A 13,812-nucleotide genomic window follows, 5' to 3' on the forward strand; every position below is an offset into this window, starting at 1 on the left:
GGCACTGCTGTAGCCAGCCACAGCTTTGCCGTGGCCACCATTGCTATAGCAAGCTCCGCCTTCATTTAAGGCGTTCTTCCCCTTTACCGTATCAGCTGCAGTTGGAGCGGCAGGAGCTCGTGGCAGTGGCAGAACAGCTGCCGCATTTGTGCCGTTGACAACATTGTCGTCGTCGCTGCTGTCGTCGTCTATGACTATAACCTCGGTGGCAGCTGCAGGAGCTCGTGCCATTGGCAGCACTGGCGCCACATCAGGAGCTGAGCTTGCAGTTGGACCAAACCCCATGACGGCGATGACAGGATTGGCGTTCCCAGCGTCACCGCCAGTGACGTTCATGGCGTTGTCATTGTCACTGTCGTCATCCTCTATGGCTATAACGTTGTGAGCAGTAACAGTAGACTCAGAGACGGTTACCTCTGGATTCTCGGCTGCGGGGACGATAGCTTGGTTGACGTGGCCGTCGTTGTGCGCCCCAAACACGTGGCCCGCCTGGTGGGTGCGCAAGGACACGAGGTCCTCCCTGCCGCCCACACCGACTTGAGTCCCCCGGCGCCGGAACTCCATGACCGGCGACCTGGCTGGATCTGCCAGATCTTCACCGGCAGCATGGATAGGGCTCCGGCCACGACGCGAGGTGGCACCCTGAACCATCGGAAATGGAAGAGGGGGCTCATCGTGGCAAGGCTCCATCTTCACGGTTGCCCGTTTTGGCTTTGGCTTCTTCCTTACCTTCTTAGGCGTGGGCGCCTCCTCTTCCGAGGAGGAGGCGCTGCGCGGCCTGTGCTGCCACCTCTTGTGCCCTTGCATCTTCTTCTCTCGACCAAAGGTCATGGTGCAGTTGGTGCACAGGTACGGCTCCGCAGCGACGACGCCAAGACCGGCTCTTGCCGCATCTCGAATGAGGCAATATGCCTCACGCGAACACAGCGATGGTGAACCATGCTGCTGGACGGCTGCCTCCTCCCTCCCATGACCGCCCGCCAAAGGTTCGGAAGGAGGCTCCACACCCCTGCTTCTAGAAGCTTCACCCTCATGGGGGCGTTCGGGGAGTTTCTCATGCGGCGACCGTGGTGATTCAGATCCATAGCTCTGGAGAGCAGCGGCATTCTCGTTGGCTCCTACATCACTACCCTCTTCTTGGTCGGGCAGCTGCGTGGTGCGGAGACGGATGCGAACAATCAGTCGGCGCCCCATCGATTCACCCTTTGGTGGCGGTGGTGGTGGCGGCGGCGGCGGAGGCGGCGGCGGCTCCTCACTTGGTGACATGGATGGTAGGTGGGAGAGGGTAGGGTTTAATCGGAGGGTTTTTGACTTTTGTGGTAGTATTGCGAGAGGAGGTCCCTTTTTATTAGCGGTGCTGGTGACTTGGACTACTGGAGTTGTAAGGTAAGCATTAATTAGCTTATTTCTTGAAATCTTTTTTTGAGAGTGAATATTTGGATTTAGCCTTGAAAAGTAGGAACCATATATACCATGTCCTTAGCTTTGGAATTTGAATTTGTGTCTTCTGGAGATGTTTATGCTTGGATCTTACAAACGCATTTCAGAATGATCAATAGAAACGTGAGTGAAACATAAGCCATTTGCTATAATTCTTCCCGACGGAATATGCATCCACATTCTCCTAAAGGAACCCAACTCAAGGAAGGACCAACCATCCCTCTTTGCAGAAAGCAGTAGCCTATATCCAAAGCCACACATAAGTTGCTAGTGCAACGCAGCCATGCCCGACTGGTGACGTAACACATAAGTTGTGGGCGATTCTAAGGAATTTAAAACCATACAAAAAGGTGCTATATATATAGCCATTTGAAAGAAACTTTGAAGTCGTTGTTTTTATCCCTCTGAAATGTGCATCTATTCAATTAAAAAATCTGAATTCTGATGTATCACACTAACATTTTGTTCAGTTTCTACGTTTAAAGTACATAATCTGTAGTTGACGGTGCCCAAAGGGTTCATTCAGAAGTAGAATTTCGTGTGTTGGGGTGATGTAAAGGAAACATGACTCTAGTTCTCACGCACATCCCCCCACTTTTCCCAATTAATACACGGCTATATTTGCTCAATTTTGGGGTAGCTAATTAGACACCAAACTCGAACTAGACCTCCACCTTGACAGCATCATGTTTTATTTCGAGGACATCCCTGAGCATGTTGTTCACTTAGAGGTAACAAACGACCGTGGGGATCAAGGCAAACACAAAGCAGCACTCAAGTGCTGGTGATCAGGTTTTACATCAAGCAAATATACAGAGAAAATTTGTGACAAAGCCTACATGCAATAGAGAAAACCGATGACATCACTGTACAAAATCCGACAACGGCAGTTGCTCGCACAATGCAACCCAGCACTGCCCTTTTTGATCCTGTGCACAAGCAGAACCCGAAGGGTTTAGATGCTTCTAGAAACATGTTGATTGCACTCGTTTCAAAGCATCCACCATCCCAAAATGATCAGGGAGTCAAACCCCTGGTGCTGTTGCTCGGCAACCTCTCCCAGCTTGGGAGCCACCAGTACAAGAAGGGTAAGTCCTGCATTGGGGGTATATTGATGATGACCTATTGGACGCAGCAAGAGAAACCACATCTGACACCTCCCTGCTAAAGGCACAGCTAAGAAACAAGTGGTTGATCGTTTCAGTTGCTTGTGAGCAGAAAACGCAAGCTGTCGAGTTTTGTAGGCCATGACGTTACCAACGGTCTGCCGTCCAGCAATTGCTTAGCAGAGCTAGCCAAAAGAAGAACCAGCATTTTGGCGACACCTTCGATTTCCCTAGCTCCCCTGGAATGCCGCACTGCCCATGGAAGAAGAAGGCCCGAGGTAGGCCGAGGAGGACAGGTATTGCTGATCAGCAGACTGTTGCCAGATGAAACAATCCTGAATGTCTGATAGCAGCACAACTGATTCGACTCTGTCCCAAATGTGGAGGTAATCAAGGATTGCAGACCCAAAGGCGTTCCAGGATGGCCTCTGCCACCATTCTGACATTCTTGATCCATTTTGGAATGGCCTATTACAGAAATGTGGCTAGCCGATCATATTGGTTGTCCATCCATCCACTTGTGGTTCTAGAACAGAGCTTGAGAACAATAGCCAACCTTGACCGCGTTCGAGGCATCAAACATAGCATGAACTATCTTCTCCGTTTTTCGAGGCAATGACGACCAGGTTCTTGAGCTGTTCCAGTCATCGAAGCCATTCCCACTGGAGCCACAATGAGAAACCCTGGATGGCAGGACAGCTGCCAACATTGTGTGGCCGGTTTCAGCAAAAGGATGCAAAATTTACAACCCTTTACACTAGCAGCCGAAAGTCACGCTTCCGCAGCTTGTAGGTCGACTACGGAGCTCCAAGGTACATGGAAACTCCACTATTTAGCACAGGAAGAAACTCCACCCAGTAGGAATCAGAACACACAATTGGTGTCATCTGGAGGTTTGTGAACAAGCTGATGGATATTTGTGATCTAATCATAAAAACCTAGAGAACAACTTTTCATGTACATATGTGATTAGGACTCATGTGCTGTAATCGGCAAGCACACCTAAGCGTAACCAACTAGGAGTCGATCCCGGACCTATGGTGCTATGTATGAATGGGAGGGGTTCCCCGTGCATCATTCTAATCTCGTTATTAGCCTAAACCGATTAATTAAGGCACTGTAGGGGTTCGAAGCTCGACCTCCACAATCTAGGTCAAGTTCATCAAAGGTGACATCCAGGAGGTTGCCGTTCATCATCAACATCAAGTTCTTCATCAACCGGGAGCAACAAGCTCTTGATCCGGTGAAGATCACGTTATTAAATCAACACCAACATCTACATCAACTCAGGGAGCTCCCATGGCATCTTCTAATGCTGGTATAAGATCTACCCACCAAATTCCGTATATTAGATCAGCATGTACTTAGGCTATGTGATCCAGTGATTTACGTGCTACTTATGTTAATTAGCAAATGCTAACACAAGTCACAGGCCCCGCAAACATATGGACGATTGCTCAGGTTACTTTAAGGTCCGGCTTCCTTTTTGTGATGTGTACCGCCACTACTGGAAACATGACAAAAAGGTATAGTCATAGAAGAAGCCAAATTTGTCATAAGGAAAGTCTTGTGAATACTTTTTGTTCGTAAAAAACAGAGCGTGATGTTTGTTTCATCATGACGAATCAGCAAAAAGGCACAAAACTACTTCCATCGGTGATAAAATGACTTAGCTCATAGAAATGTTTATGTTTTAAAACTGAAAGAATTCCTAGGTCCACGTGTCATTATCCATGCTGGCAAGCGTGGCACCGTCCACACTGGCACATGATGTGTCAGCGGACATATGTCATACCATGGGATGGCCACATGTTGAGACATAATCAGTCCACGTGTTTAGTTCACAATGAGATGAGCCACGTATCTTTGCATGTTTGGCCCACATGTTGACATATGATTGGTTCATGTGTCTGTTTCCCATAGGCCCACGTGCTAGTTTCTTATAGGTCCACGTGTTTGTTTCCTATAGGTTTGTGTCCCCTTTTTTTATAAAGCCATGTGATCGTACTTGATTGGTCCACGTGTCCATAGATGATTGGACCACGTGCCTACACTTGGTATGTCCACGTGTTTGCACCTCACTTATGCACGTGTTCAAACCTAATTGGTCCATGTGTCCGAACACTACTAGAAATAGTAGATTCCAGATGTTTTGCGTGTGACGTTCTAAAACTTCGTCATTGAACATACTACATCTATGAAAATCCCGTGTTCATCATAGTTCATCGGCGGCAGCCCTCAGGCACTACGGAACTATGACGAAAGTAAAACAAGCGTTATAGAACAACATCTCATATCATCACAAAACGGTGCACCATCAACCCCTCGTGTTCGTGACAACGTCAACTCATCATAGAACCGGTGGGCCACATGTAGTGTTGGGACCCATAGATCCACTTGTGATGCCAGAGGGTTCAGCGTGTCTACATGGCTGCCACGTGTAGCGACTAGGACCCGCCGGTTCACATGTTAGGGCTGTGGGTCAAATATGTCAACATGGGGTCCACTAGAGAGGTGGGACTCGATCATCCATGTGTACGAGTGCGGGCTCAACAAGCCGATGTGGCTAACACGTGTAACTGTGGGTCCCATTGCCTAGTCCAACATGTCTACCTGGCAGCCACATGTGGTGATTGGGACCCAATGATCCACGTGTTAGGGGTGTGGGTCAAATATGTCAACGTGGGGTCCACTAGAGAGGTAGGACCCGGCCATCCACGTGTACGAGTGTGGGTTAGCAAGCCGACATGGCTACCACGTGTAAATGCTGGTCCCGTTGGGTGGGTTTTGGTGGTCCACGTGTACGCTCAGTGGGTGCAGCAGGTAGTCGTGGCAGCCACGTGTAGATATGGGGCCTGCTTGCATGGTGCAGCATGTCCACATCGTGGCCACGTGTGATAACGGAGCCCACAGATAACAAGATCTTAGCCTATTTCAAAGTCAGACCTGAGATGAAATTGCTATGGAGCCAGTCCAAGTTTGAGTGAGCCATCAAGATCCACTCGATCTGGCCAAGGAAGAAAAACAGGCCCACGTTGAATAACATGCCTACCAAACGTGCACTAGAAGGGGAGAGGAGGAGGCGGCGGCGGGGAGCTAGAGACCAGAGAGGGAGAGAGAGGTCTGCGGGGAGGAGGAGAGAGGGGGAGAGAGGGCGGTGGGGAAGAGAGTGGAGGGTTAGGGTTCGGGCCACGTGAGGGGGGGAGGGGGTTGTTGGCCGGTTGGGTGGTGAAAGGGGGTGCCTCGGTATGGTTTATGTAAAAACGACAGCACCATCGAATTTTCTCTTCTTCATATCGCAATAAATTTTAGTGTGAGGATCTATTTGTAAAAATATGCATGTGGTTGCTGTACGAGTTGGACGCGTTGGATTGGGTTGCGATTCCTATAAAACTGGAGGGCATTTTTGCAAAACATCCGGAGTCGCGGCTGACCGCCATGCATCCGCTTTTTTCACACGGAACGCGGCCCTTTAATCAAGCTGATTGCTAGAGACATGGATCTGCTTGTGGCCTAGTGATATGGTACCATTGTTGTACCACATTCCTACAGCGACATGGATCTGCTTGATATCATGGTGCTGCCTGCTGGGATGACAATGAGAATATGAGATGGGCCACATACTGGACATATGTTGATTCATCTATTGGTACTCATCGCCCTCCAATCAAATTGTGACACATCACACATATAGCCGGCTAGTTTGCTCCTCCCACCGCATCTCAGCCATCCATCTATTTTAGCACTAATCTTGAACAAACCTAACAGCCCGGCGACCAATCATTCTACTGAGGAATTCGCCGACCATTTGGTTGGCAACTTAGTTACCCCTCTCACGCTCTATATCCACATGTGATGTGTGATTAGTGGAAAAAGATCCATCGGGCCAGATTTGTGACCACTCAGTAATGATACTGCTGACCTAACCCAGAGCTAGCTGATTCTTCAAAATGCATCGAGGCGTAGCAGATGATTGGACATCTAAGGGTACACCAACATTTCGACTACTGAAGGTATAAAGCTCAGATCTTAATTCTAGGATCTAAGCTTTTGGTCACCCCATGAATAAAAAATAGGCACTCACGCCGATCTTGGGTGGTATAACGGCCCATTTAATCACGTCGTGACCCTTGGCATGACCAAATTCTTTGTGTGGTATTCCAAGAAGGGGTTAAATGTTTTTTCTGAGAGAACTGAAGGGGTTAGGTGTTGTGAATTTCTGAGCGTTAGTTGGTATTAAAATATTAAATAGGTTAAAAATAGAACTTTTGCCAGTACTATCTATCTTATTCTGTATTCTTTCACCACGGCGCACCTCCGGATATGGCCTGACAACGAGCAACGACTGCCCTCCTCAGGCCGCCTTATCACACGTAAAAAAGTATCACAGCGACACACAACGGCGTCTCGACGTAGATATAAGGTGATGAATATGTTGTAACAACTCTTAGCATAAAAATGAAAATCTTAAAACCGAAAATGACAGCATGCATTTACACATGATATACCTCGGTGAGCACACGCTTCTTAGCTGATGCAAAGTCCGGTGCACGGATCAGCAGATATAGCTTCTTTACATCCGGCTGAACTCGCAGTATCTTCTCAACAACCACTGCATTTTACATGTATGTTTACACAATATTGAGTGAAGGTAAACATACGAGTTAATGTAATTTAACAGGAAACGGTAAAAAATTAGCTACCATGTATATATACTTGATGTGTCGTTATGAACAAGCACTGCATTTTGTACATTTTTTGCTACGATGAAATAAATCAACTGAGTGTAATAAACACAAATAAAAATTGCTCAACTATACGATATAGATCTGTACAATTTGGTACTTTTTTCCTGAAACAAGAAGCATATATATACTTTTGCAAAGGAAGCCTGTTGCACCAGTGACTAGAATACTCTTGTCTCTGAAATGTTAGATGTATATGTGCTGTTGGTGATTTACCTTTTCTATTAGGGGGTTTTCTATATATTTTCCCCTTCTTGTACCTGTATATATATAGGCCTAGAGCCCCTGTTATGAATACAAGTGCTATTCCTAACATGGTATTAGAGCCGAACTAGGGTTAGATTTCTTCCCAATCTGCCTTAGGGTTCCTTTTTTCCCCGCACGTTGCACTTGCGTGCTCTTCTTCTTCGTCAGCTCCGGCCGCCGCCCGTCTGGCTCTCCACCCGCCGAACTCGTTCTCGTCGGCCTCGTCGCCTGCTCTTCCCCCGCCTTCTCCGCTCGCGCCGCCCCGGCACCCCGTCGACCTCTCCACCCGTGCCGCCTCGGCGCCCCACCGGCCTCTCCACCCGCGCCGCCCGAGCGGTCTCGCCGCCCGCCGCCCGCGCCGCCCCGGTGCCCCGCCGACCTCACCGCCCGCCGCCCGCGCTGCCCCGGCGGATTCGCCGTTTCCGCCGCCCGCGCCACCCCGGTGCCCCGCCGGCCTCGCCTTCCGCCGCCCGTGCCGCCCCGCCGGCCTCGCCGCCCGGCGGATTTGACGCCCGCGCCGTCCCGCTGCCAGCGCCGCCCCGCTGCTTGCGTCGCCGCCTGTGCTGTGCGGTGCGGTGTGGTGCGCGTGACCGGATAGGAATCCTAAAGGAGTTTGGTCCTTAAAAAAAATCTCTGCGCCTCTGCTTTGTATTGTGCACGTGCGTTTCAGAAAAAAAAAAGCTTGCGCCGCTTTTCTTCTGCGCTCTCGCCGTCGCCCGCCGCTGTTTTACTTGCTCTCGCCGTCGCCATGGCTCCTTCGGCTCCTTCGTCTGGTGGTGTCCCAATGTTACGTTGCCCGGTCCTATTCAATGGCAACAACTATCGCGATTGGGTTCCTCGTCTACGGATTCATATGCGTGGTCTTCGTCTTTGGGAGTTTCTTACTGGCGAGTTGCCTTGTCCATCTCGTCCTACTGCTCCTACATACCCGGTGCTTCCTGCGAAGCTAGTGATTCCAGAGAAGGCTACGATTGAAGAGATGGATCGGTTGCTTGCTACTCATGATACAGATGTGGCGAAGCTCCTTGCTGATTATGATGATGGCCTTGCATCCTATGAGTCTCAGTTTACTGCATACCGGACATGGGTTGATGAGGATGCTCGAGCTGCTTCTATTCTCGTTGCTAGCATTGATGACAGGGTTTCGGCTGATATTATTGAGCTTGATTTTGCACATCAGATGTGGGCTTTTCTTCGCACACGTTATGAGCCCACTGGTCAATCTACTTTTCTTGCAGCCATTCGTCAGGAGCAGCTCGTTCGACAGGGTGATGGTGCCGTTGATGATTTCTATGGTCAGATTTCTACTATTTGGCGCCAGCTCGACACTCTTAGTCCTCCGTTGTCTCCTAGCACCTGCCAGTCCTGCCTGGGTCAGCAGCAGGCTCTTGAGCTTCGTCGCACCTACGACTTCTTGACACATCTTCGGGATGAGTTTGAGCCCCTTTGTGCACAGCTGCTTGCTCGACATCCCTGTGTCTCCCTAATGGAGGCTCTTGCTGTTGTTCGTAATGAGGAGACTCACCTTCTTACTGCTGGATTGATGCGATATTCTTCCGTTTTGGCTGTCAGCTCCTCTACTCGTCCTGCGGTGCCTTCTTCCGAGAGTCGAGGGGGTGGTCTTAAATGTGATTGGTGTGGCAAGGATAATCATGTGGAGGCCTTTTGTTACAGGAAGAAGAAGGCTCAGTCTCGTGAGGGTCAGTCTCGTCGCGGTGGACGTTCTTCACAGGGTCCTAGTGCTCCTGTTGGTTCTGCTCGTTCTTCGCTAGGTGCTAGTGCTACTGGTGGTTCTGGTTCTAGAAGTCCTCAGAGGAGTTCTGCTGGTTCTGAGACACAGGAGATCATCAGGTTGCTCAATCGCCTTGTTACCTCTACGTCACCAGGCGCTGCGGGTTCTGTGACTCAGCCCTCTGCACCTATAGGTTCTGCTGCTGCTTCGCATCTTCCGCTTTGGGATCACCTTCCACGTCTACTCCAGGTATTTGTCCATGGATTCTTGATTCTGGTGCTTCATTTCATATGACTCCTGATTGCACCTGTCTTTCTTCCATACGGTCTCCACCTGGTTCTCCTACTGTTCATACAGCCGATGGTTCTTCTCTTCCTTTTGTTGAACATGGTACTCTCCTATCTGACTCTTTTCATGTTCCTAATGTTTCTTATGTTCCCGATTTGACCATGCAGCTCATGTCCGCTGGCCAGCTTACTGTTCATAACTGTCGTGTCATTCTTGATCCTGATTTTTGTTATGTTCAGGATCATCGCACGGGTCAGCTGGTTGGTACTGACCCTCGTCGTCGTGATTCTCAGCGTCTTTGGGAGCTTGACTGGCTTCATCTTCCTTCCGCTGCGCCCGTCAGTCTAGTTGGCTCCGCTTTGGCTGCTTCGTTGACCGCATCTTTTGATCAGTAGCATCATCGCTTGGGTCATCTATGTGGCTCCCGTCTATCTAGTTTGATTCGTCGTGGTCTTCTAGGTTATGTTTCAGGTCATAAGTCCTTAGCTCAGTGTCAGGGTTGTCGGTTGGGCAAGCAAATTCAGCTTCCCTATCATTCTAGTGAGTCTGTGTCACAGCGTCCTTTTGATCTTGTTCATTCAGATGTCTGGGGTCCTGCTCCCTTTGTTTCTAAAGGGGGCCATCGATACTATATTATATTCATCGATGATTTTTCTCGTCATACATGGATTTATATTATGAAACACCGTACCGAGGCCTTATCCATCTACAAGTCTTTTACTTCTATGATCCGCACTCATTTTGACACTTCTATCCGTGTCTTTCGTGCTGACTCTGCAGGTGAGTACCTTTCCGTAACTCTTCGTCAGGTTCTCTCTGAGCAGGGCACTCTTGCTCAGTTTTCTTGTCCTGGCGCCCATGCTCAGAATGGTGTGGCCGAACGCAAGCATCGTCATCTCCTTGAGACTGCTCGTGCTCTTCTGCTTGCTTCTTCTGTTCCGCCTCACTTTTGGGCTGAGGCTGTGTCTACAGCCACTTACTTGACTAACATTCAACCTTCTTCTGCGCTTCATGGTGAGATTCCTTTTGAGCGTCTTCTAAATAAGGTGCCTGACTACTCTAGTCTTCGTCTTTTTGGCTGTGTGTGCTATGTGCTTCTTGCACCTCGTGAGCGCACGAAGCTGATTGCTCAATCTATCGAGTGTGTTTTTCTCAGCTATAGTTCTGAGCATAAGGGATATCATTGTTGGGACCCAGTTGGGCGTAGGATGCGGATTTCTCGGGATGTTATTTTTGATGAATCTTGTCCTTTCTATCCTCGTCCTTCTTCTGATGTTTCCCTGGCGTCTTTGGTCGATCCCCTCTCCTTCTTAATCTTACCTGATACTTCTATTGCTATCACCCCTTTATCACGTCCTCAAGTGGTCCCCCCTGTAGTCTCCTCGCCTACTCATCGTGCTGATGTACTTCCCCCGGAGTCTACTTCTCTGGAATGTCCTACTGATTTTTCTGTGAAGCCACCGGTGACACATGTCTATACTCATAGCGTTCGGCCTTCTGATGTGCCATCTTCTTCTGATGTGCCATCTTCTATTGTGCCCTCTTCGTCTGATATGCCTTCTTCTCCTACTGAGGCTTCTTTTTCAGAGGATTCACCTCCTGAGCCACTTCTGCGTCGTAGTCATCGTCTTCGTAGGCGTCCTGATTGTTATTCTCCCTCTGCTTATGCTGCCACTATTCTTTCGGAGCCGTCCTCTTATCGTGATGCTCTTCCTCATCCGGAATGGCAACACGCTATGGCTGAGGAGATTGCCGCTCTTGAGCGCACTCACACGTGGGACCTTGTTTCTCATCCTGCCAATGTGCGCCCTATTACATGCAAGTGGGTGTATAAGGTCAAGACTCGCTCTGATGGCTCTCTTGAGCGCTATAAAGCTCGTCTTGTTGCTCGTGGTTTTCAGCAGGAGCATGGTCGTGACTATGATGAGACTTTTGCTCCAGTTGCGCACATGACCACTGTTCGCACCCTTCTTGCTGTGGCCTCTGTTCGTGGGTGGTCCGTCTCTCAGCTTGATGTCAAGAATGCCTTCCTTAATGGTGAGCTGCGTGAGGAGGTCTATATGCAGCCGTCGCCTGGGTATTCTGTTCCTGAGGGTATGGTTTGTCGTCTTCGTCGCTCACTTTATGGGCTAAAACAAGCTCCTCGTGCTTGGTTTCAGCGCTTTGCCTCCGTGGTCACTGCAACTGGGTTTTCTGCCAGTGCGCATGATCCTGCCCTATTTGTACATACTTCACCTTGAGGTCAGACTCTTCTCCTTCTTTATGTTGATGATATGATCATTACTGGAGATGATTCTCAGTATATTGCCTTTGTCAAGGCCCGTCTCAGTGAGACGTTTCTTATGTCTGATCTAGGATTTCTTAGTTTCTTTCTTGGGATTGAGGTTTCTTCTATGCCCGAAGGCTTCTATCTATCTCAAGAAAAGTATATTCAGGACCTTCTTGATCGGGCTTCTCTTACTGATCATCGGACTGTTGAGACTCCCATGGAACTCAATGTTCATCTTCGCGCCACTGATGGTGAGCCCCTTGAGGATCCCACTCGTTATCGTCATATTGTTGGGAGTCTCGTTTATCTTGGTGTTACTCGTCCTAATATCTCTCATGCTGTGCATATTCTGAGTCAGTTTGTTTCAGCTCTTTCTCATCTTCATTATAACCATCTTCTTCGCATCTTACGTTATCTTCGTGGGACCATTTCATGCCGTTTATTCTTTCCACGCTCTAGTTCCTTATATCTCACGGCTTATTGTGATGCTACATGGGCTAGTGATCCTTCTGATCGTCGGTCTCTTTCTGCATATTGTGTTTTTCTTGGTGGTTCCCTTATTGCTTGGAAGACTAAGAAGCAGGTAGCAGTTTCTCGTTTGAGTGCTGAGGCTGAGTTGCGTGCTATGGCGTTTGTGACGGCAGAGGTGACTTGGTTACGGTGGTTGCTTGAGGATTTTGGTGTTTCTGTTTCTGTGCCGACTCCTCTTTTGTCTGACAGTACCAGAGCTATTCGTATTGCTCGCGATCCAGTGAAGCATGAGCTTACTAAGCATATTGGTGTGGATGTTTCTTATACACGTTAACAGGTTCAGGATGGGGTTATTGCTCTTCAGTATGTGCCTTCCGAATTGCAGCTGGCTGATTTCTTTACCAAGGCCCAGACTCGTATTCAGCATAGATTTTTCCTCTCCAAACTCAGTGTTCTTGACCCACCATGAGTTTGAGGGGGTGTTAGATGTATATGTACTGTTGGTGATTTACCTTTTCTATTAGGGGGTTTTCTGTATATTTTTCCCTTCTTGTACATGTATATATATGGGCCTAGAACCCCTGTTATGAATACAAGTGCTATTTCTAACATGAAACACCCTGCAATTGTTGCGGACGCCATGGCTGGGTTGGATAGTAGCAGCTGCAGGTTTAGCTACTTCATTTGATCAATCAGACTCGTCAACCTTTCTTGTGCATTTATATTGTAAAAAAAAAACTAGCTCCTGGTGGCACGTGATCATTTAGGACATGCCACGGGAGCGCATCTGCTTTTAGTATTTAATAGTAATATAATGCTGATTGACCCCCAAAACTGTTCGTTGGATGTAGACGTAACCCAACAGTACTAAACATGTGACAGATATTTGCTTTCTAGAATCCGCAAGTTCTTCAAATTAAAGGTAGCTCAATTGTCTAGGTTAATTATGGTAAAACCTATCTACCCAGGTTAAGTTCTAAGCTTAACTTGGGTGCTTGTGTTTTATTTATTAGATTTATTTTAAGAATTAACGGTGCTATTCTTTTAGTGGTACATGTTGTACCCGTCGACAGTGACAGGTGACCGTTATCCAAGAGGTACTTACACACCACAATATTAGTAATACTGTTGATGCTTTTTCTGGTCAACAAACGAATTGCGCGAGCTCGCATGTGCACCAAAAATCACCTCGTCAGCATCGCTGAACCAGGCTGGTAGACCGATCAGGCAGGCCGGTCAGATCGGTCCTTACAGAGCCACTGCGAAAACCTAAGATCGCCACCTTGGGAGGGACCCTATTGGAGGTGGCACGTCTAGAGTTGCTTTGAGATTGGTCAGGTCACTCAGAGCTTCCTCAACCACCGTCGAGACAGAGGAAAGCAAAAGGGTTGGAAAAGCTAGGGTTTGGAGATATAAGGTAAAACATTTGTTTGACGATTGGGTATTAGCCCTCAATTGGCTAGGGCCCTCTATATTTATAGAGTGGGAGGTCTTTTCCTGCAAGAAAGTTCCGTT

At 48.4% G+C, this 13,812-nt stretch overlaps 1 protein-coding gene across 1 annotated transcript; it reads left to right on the forward strand.

Annotated features, from left to right (window-relative positions):
* The first annotated feature begins 11,293 nt into the window (after window positions 1–11,293).
* On the forward strand, window positions 11,294–12,631 carry LOC106804459 (uncharacterized mitochondrial protein AtMg00810-like). Its single transcript, XM_014805625.1, has 2 exons — window positions 11,294–11,656; window positions 11,804–12,631. Exons 1-2 carry the CDS (start codon window positions 11,294–11,296, stop codon window positions 12,629–12,631), a joined length of 1,191 nt encoding a protein of 396 aa, XP_014661111.1.
* The last annotated feature ends 1,181 nt before the right edge of the window (window positions 12,632–13,812 follow it).

This window comes from Setaria italica, chromosome VIII (assembly GCF_000263155.2).
Source record: "Setaria italica strain Yugu1 chromosome VIII, Setaria_italica_v2.0, whole genome shotgun sequence".
Classification (NCBI taxonomy): domain Eukaryota; kingdom Viridiplantae; phylum Streptophyta; class Magnoliopsida; order Poales; family Poaceae; genus Setaria; species Setaria italica.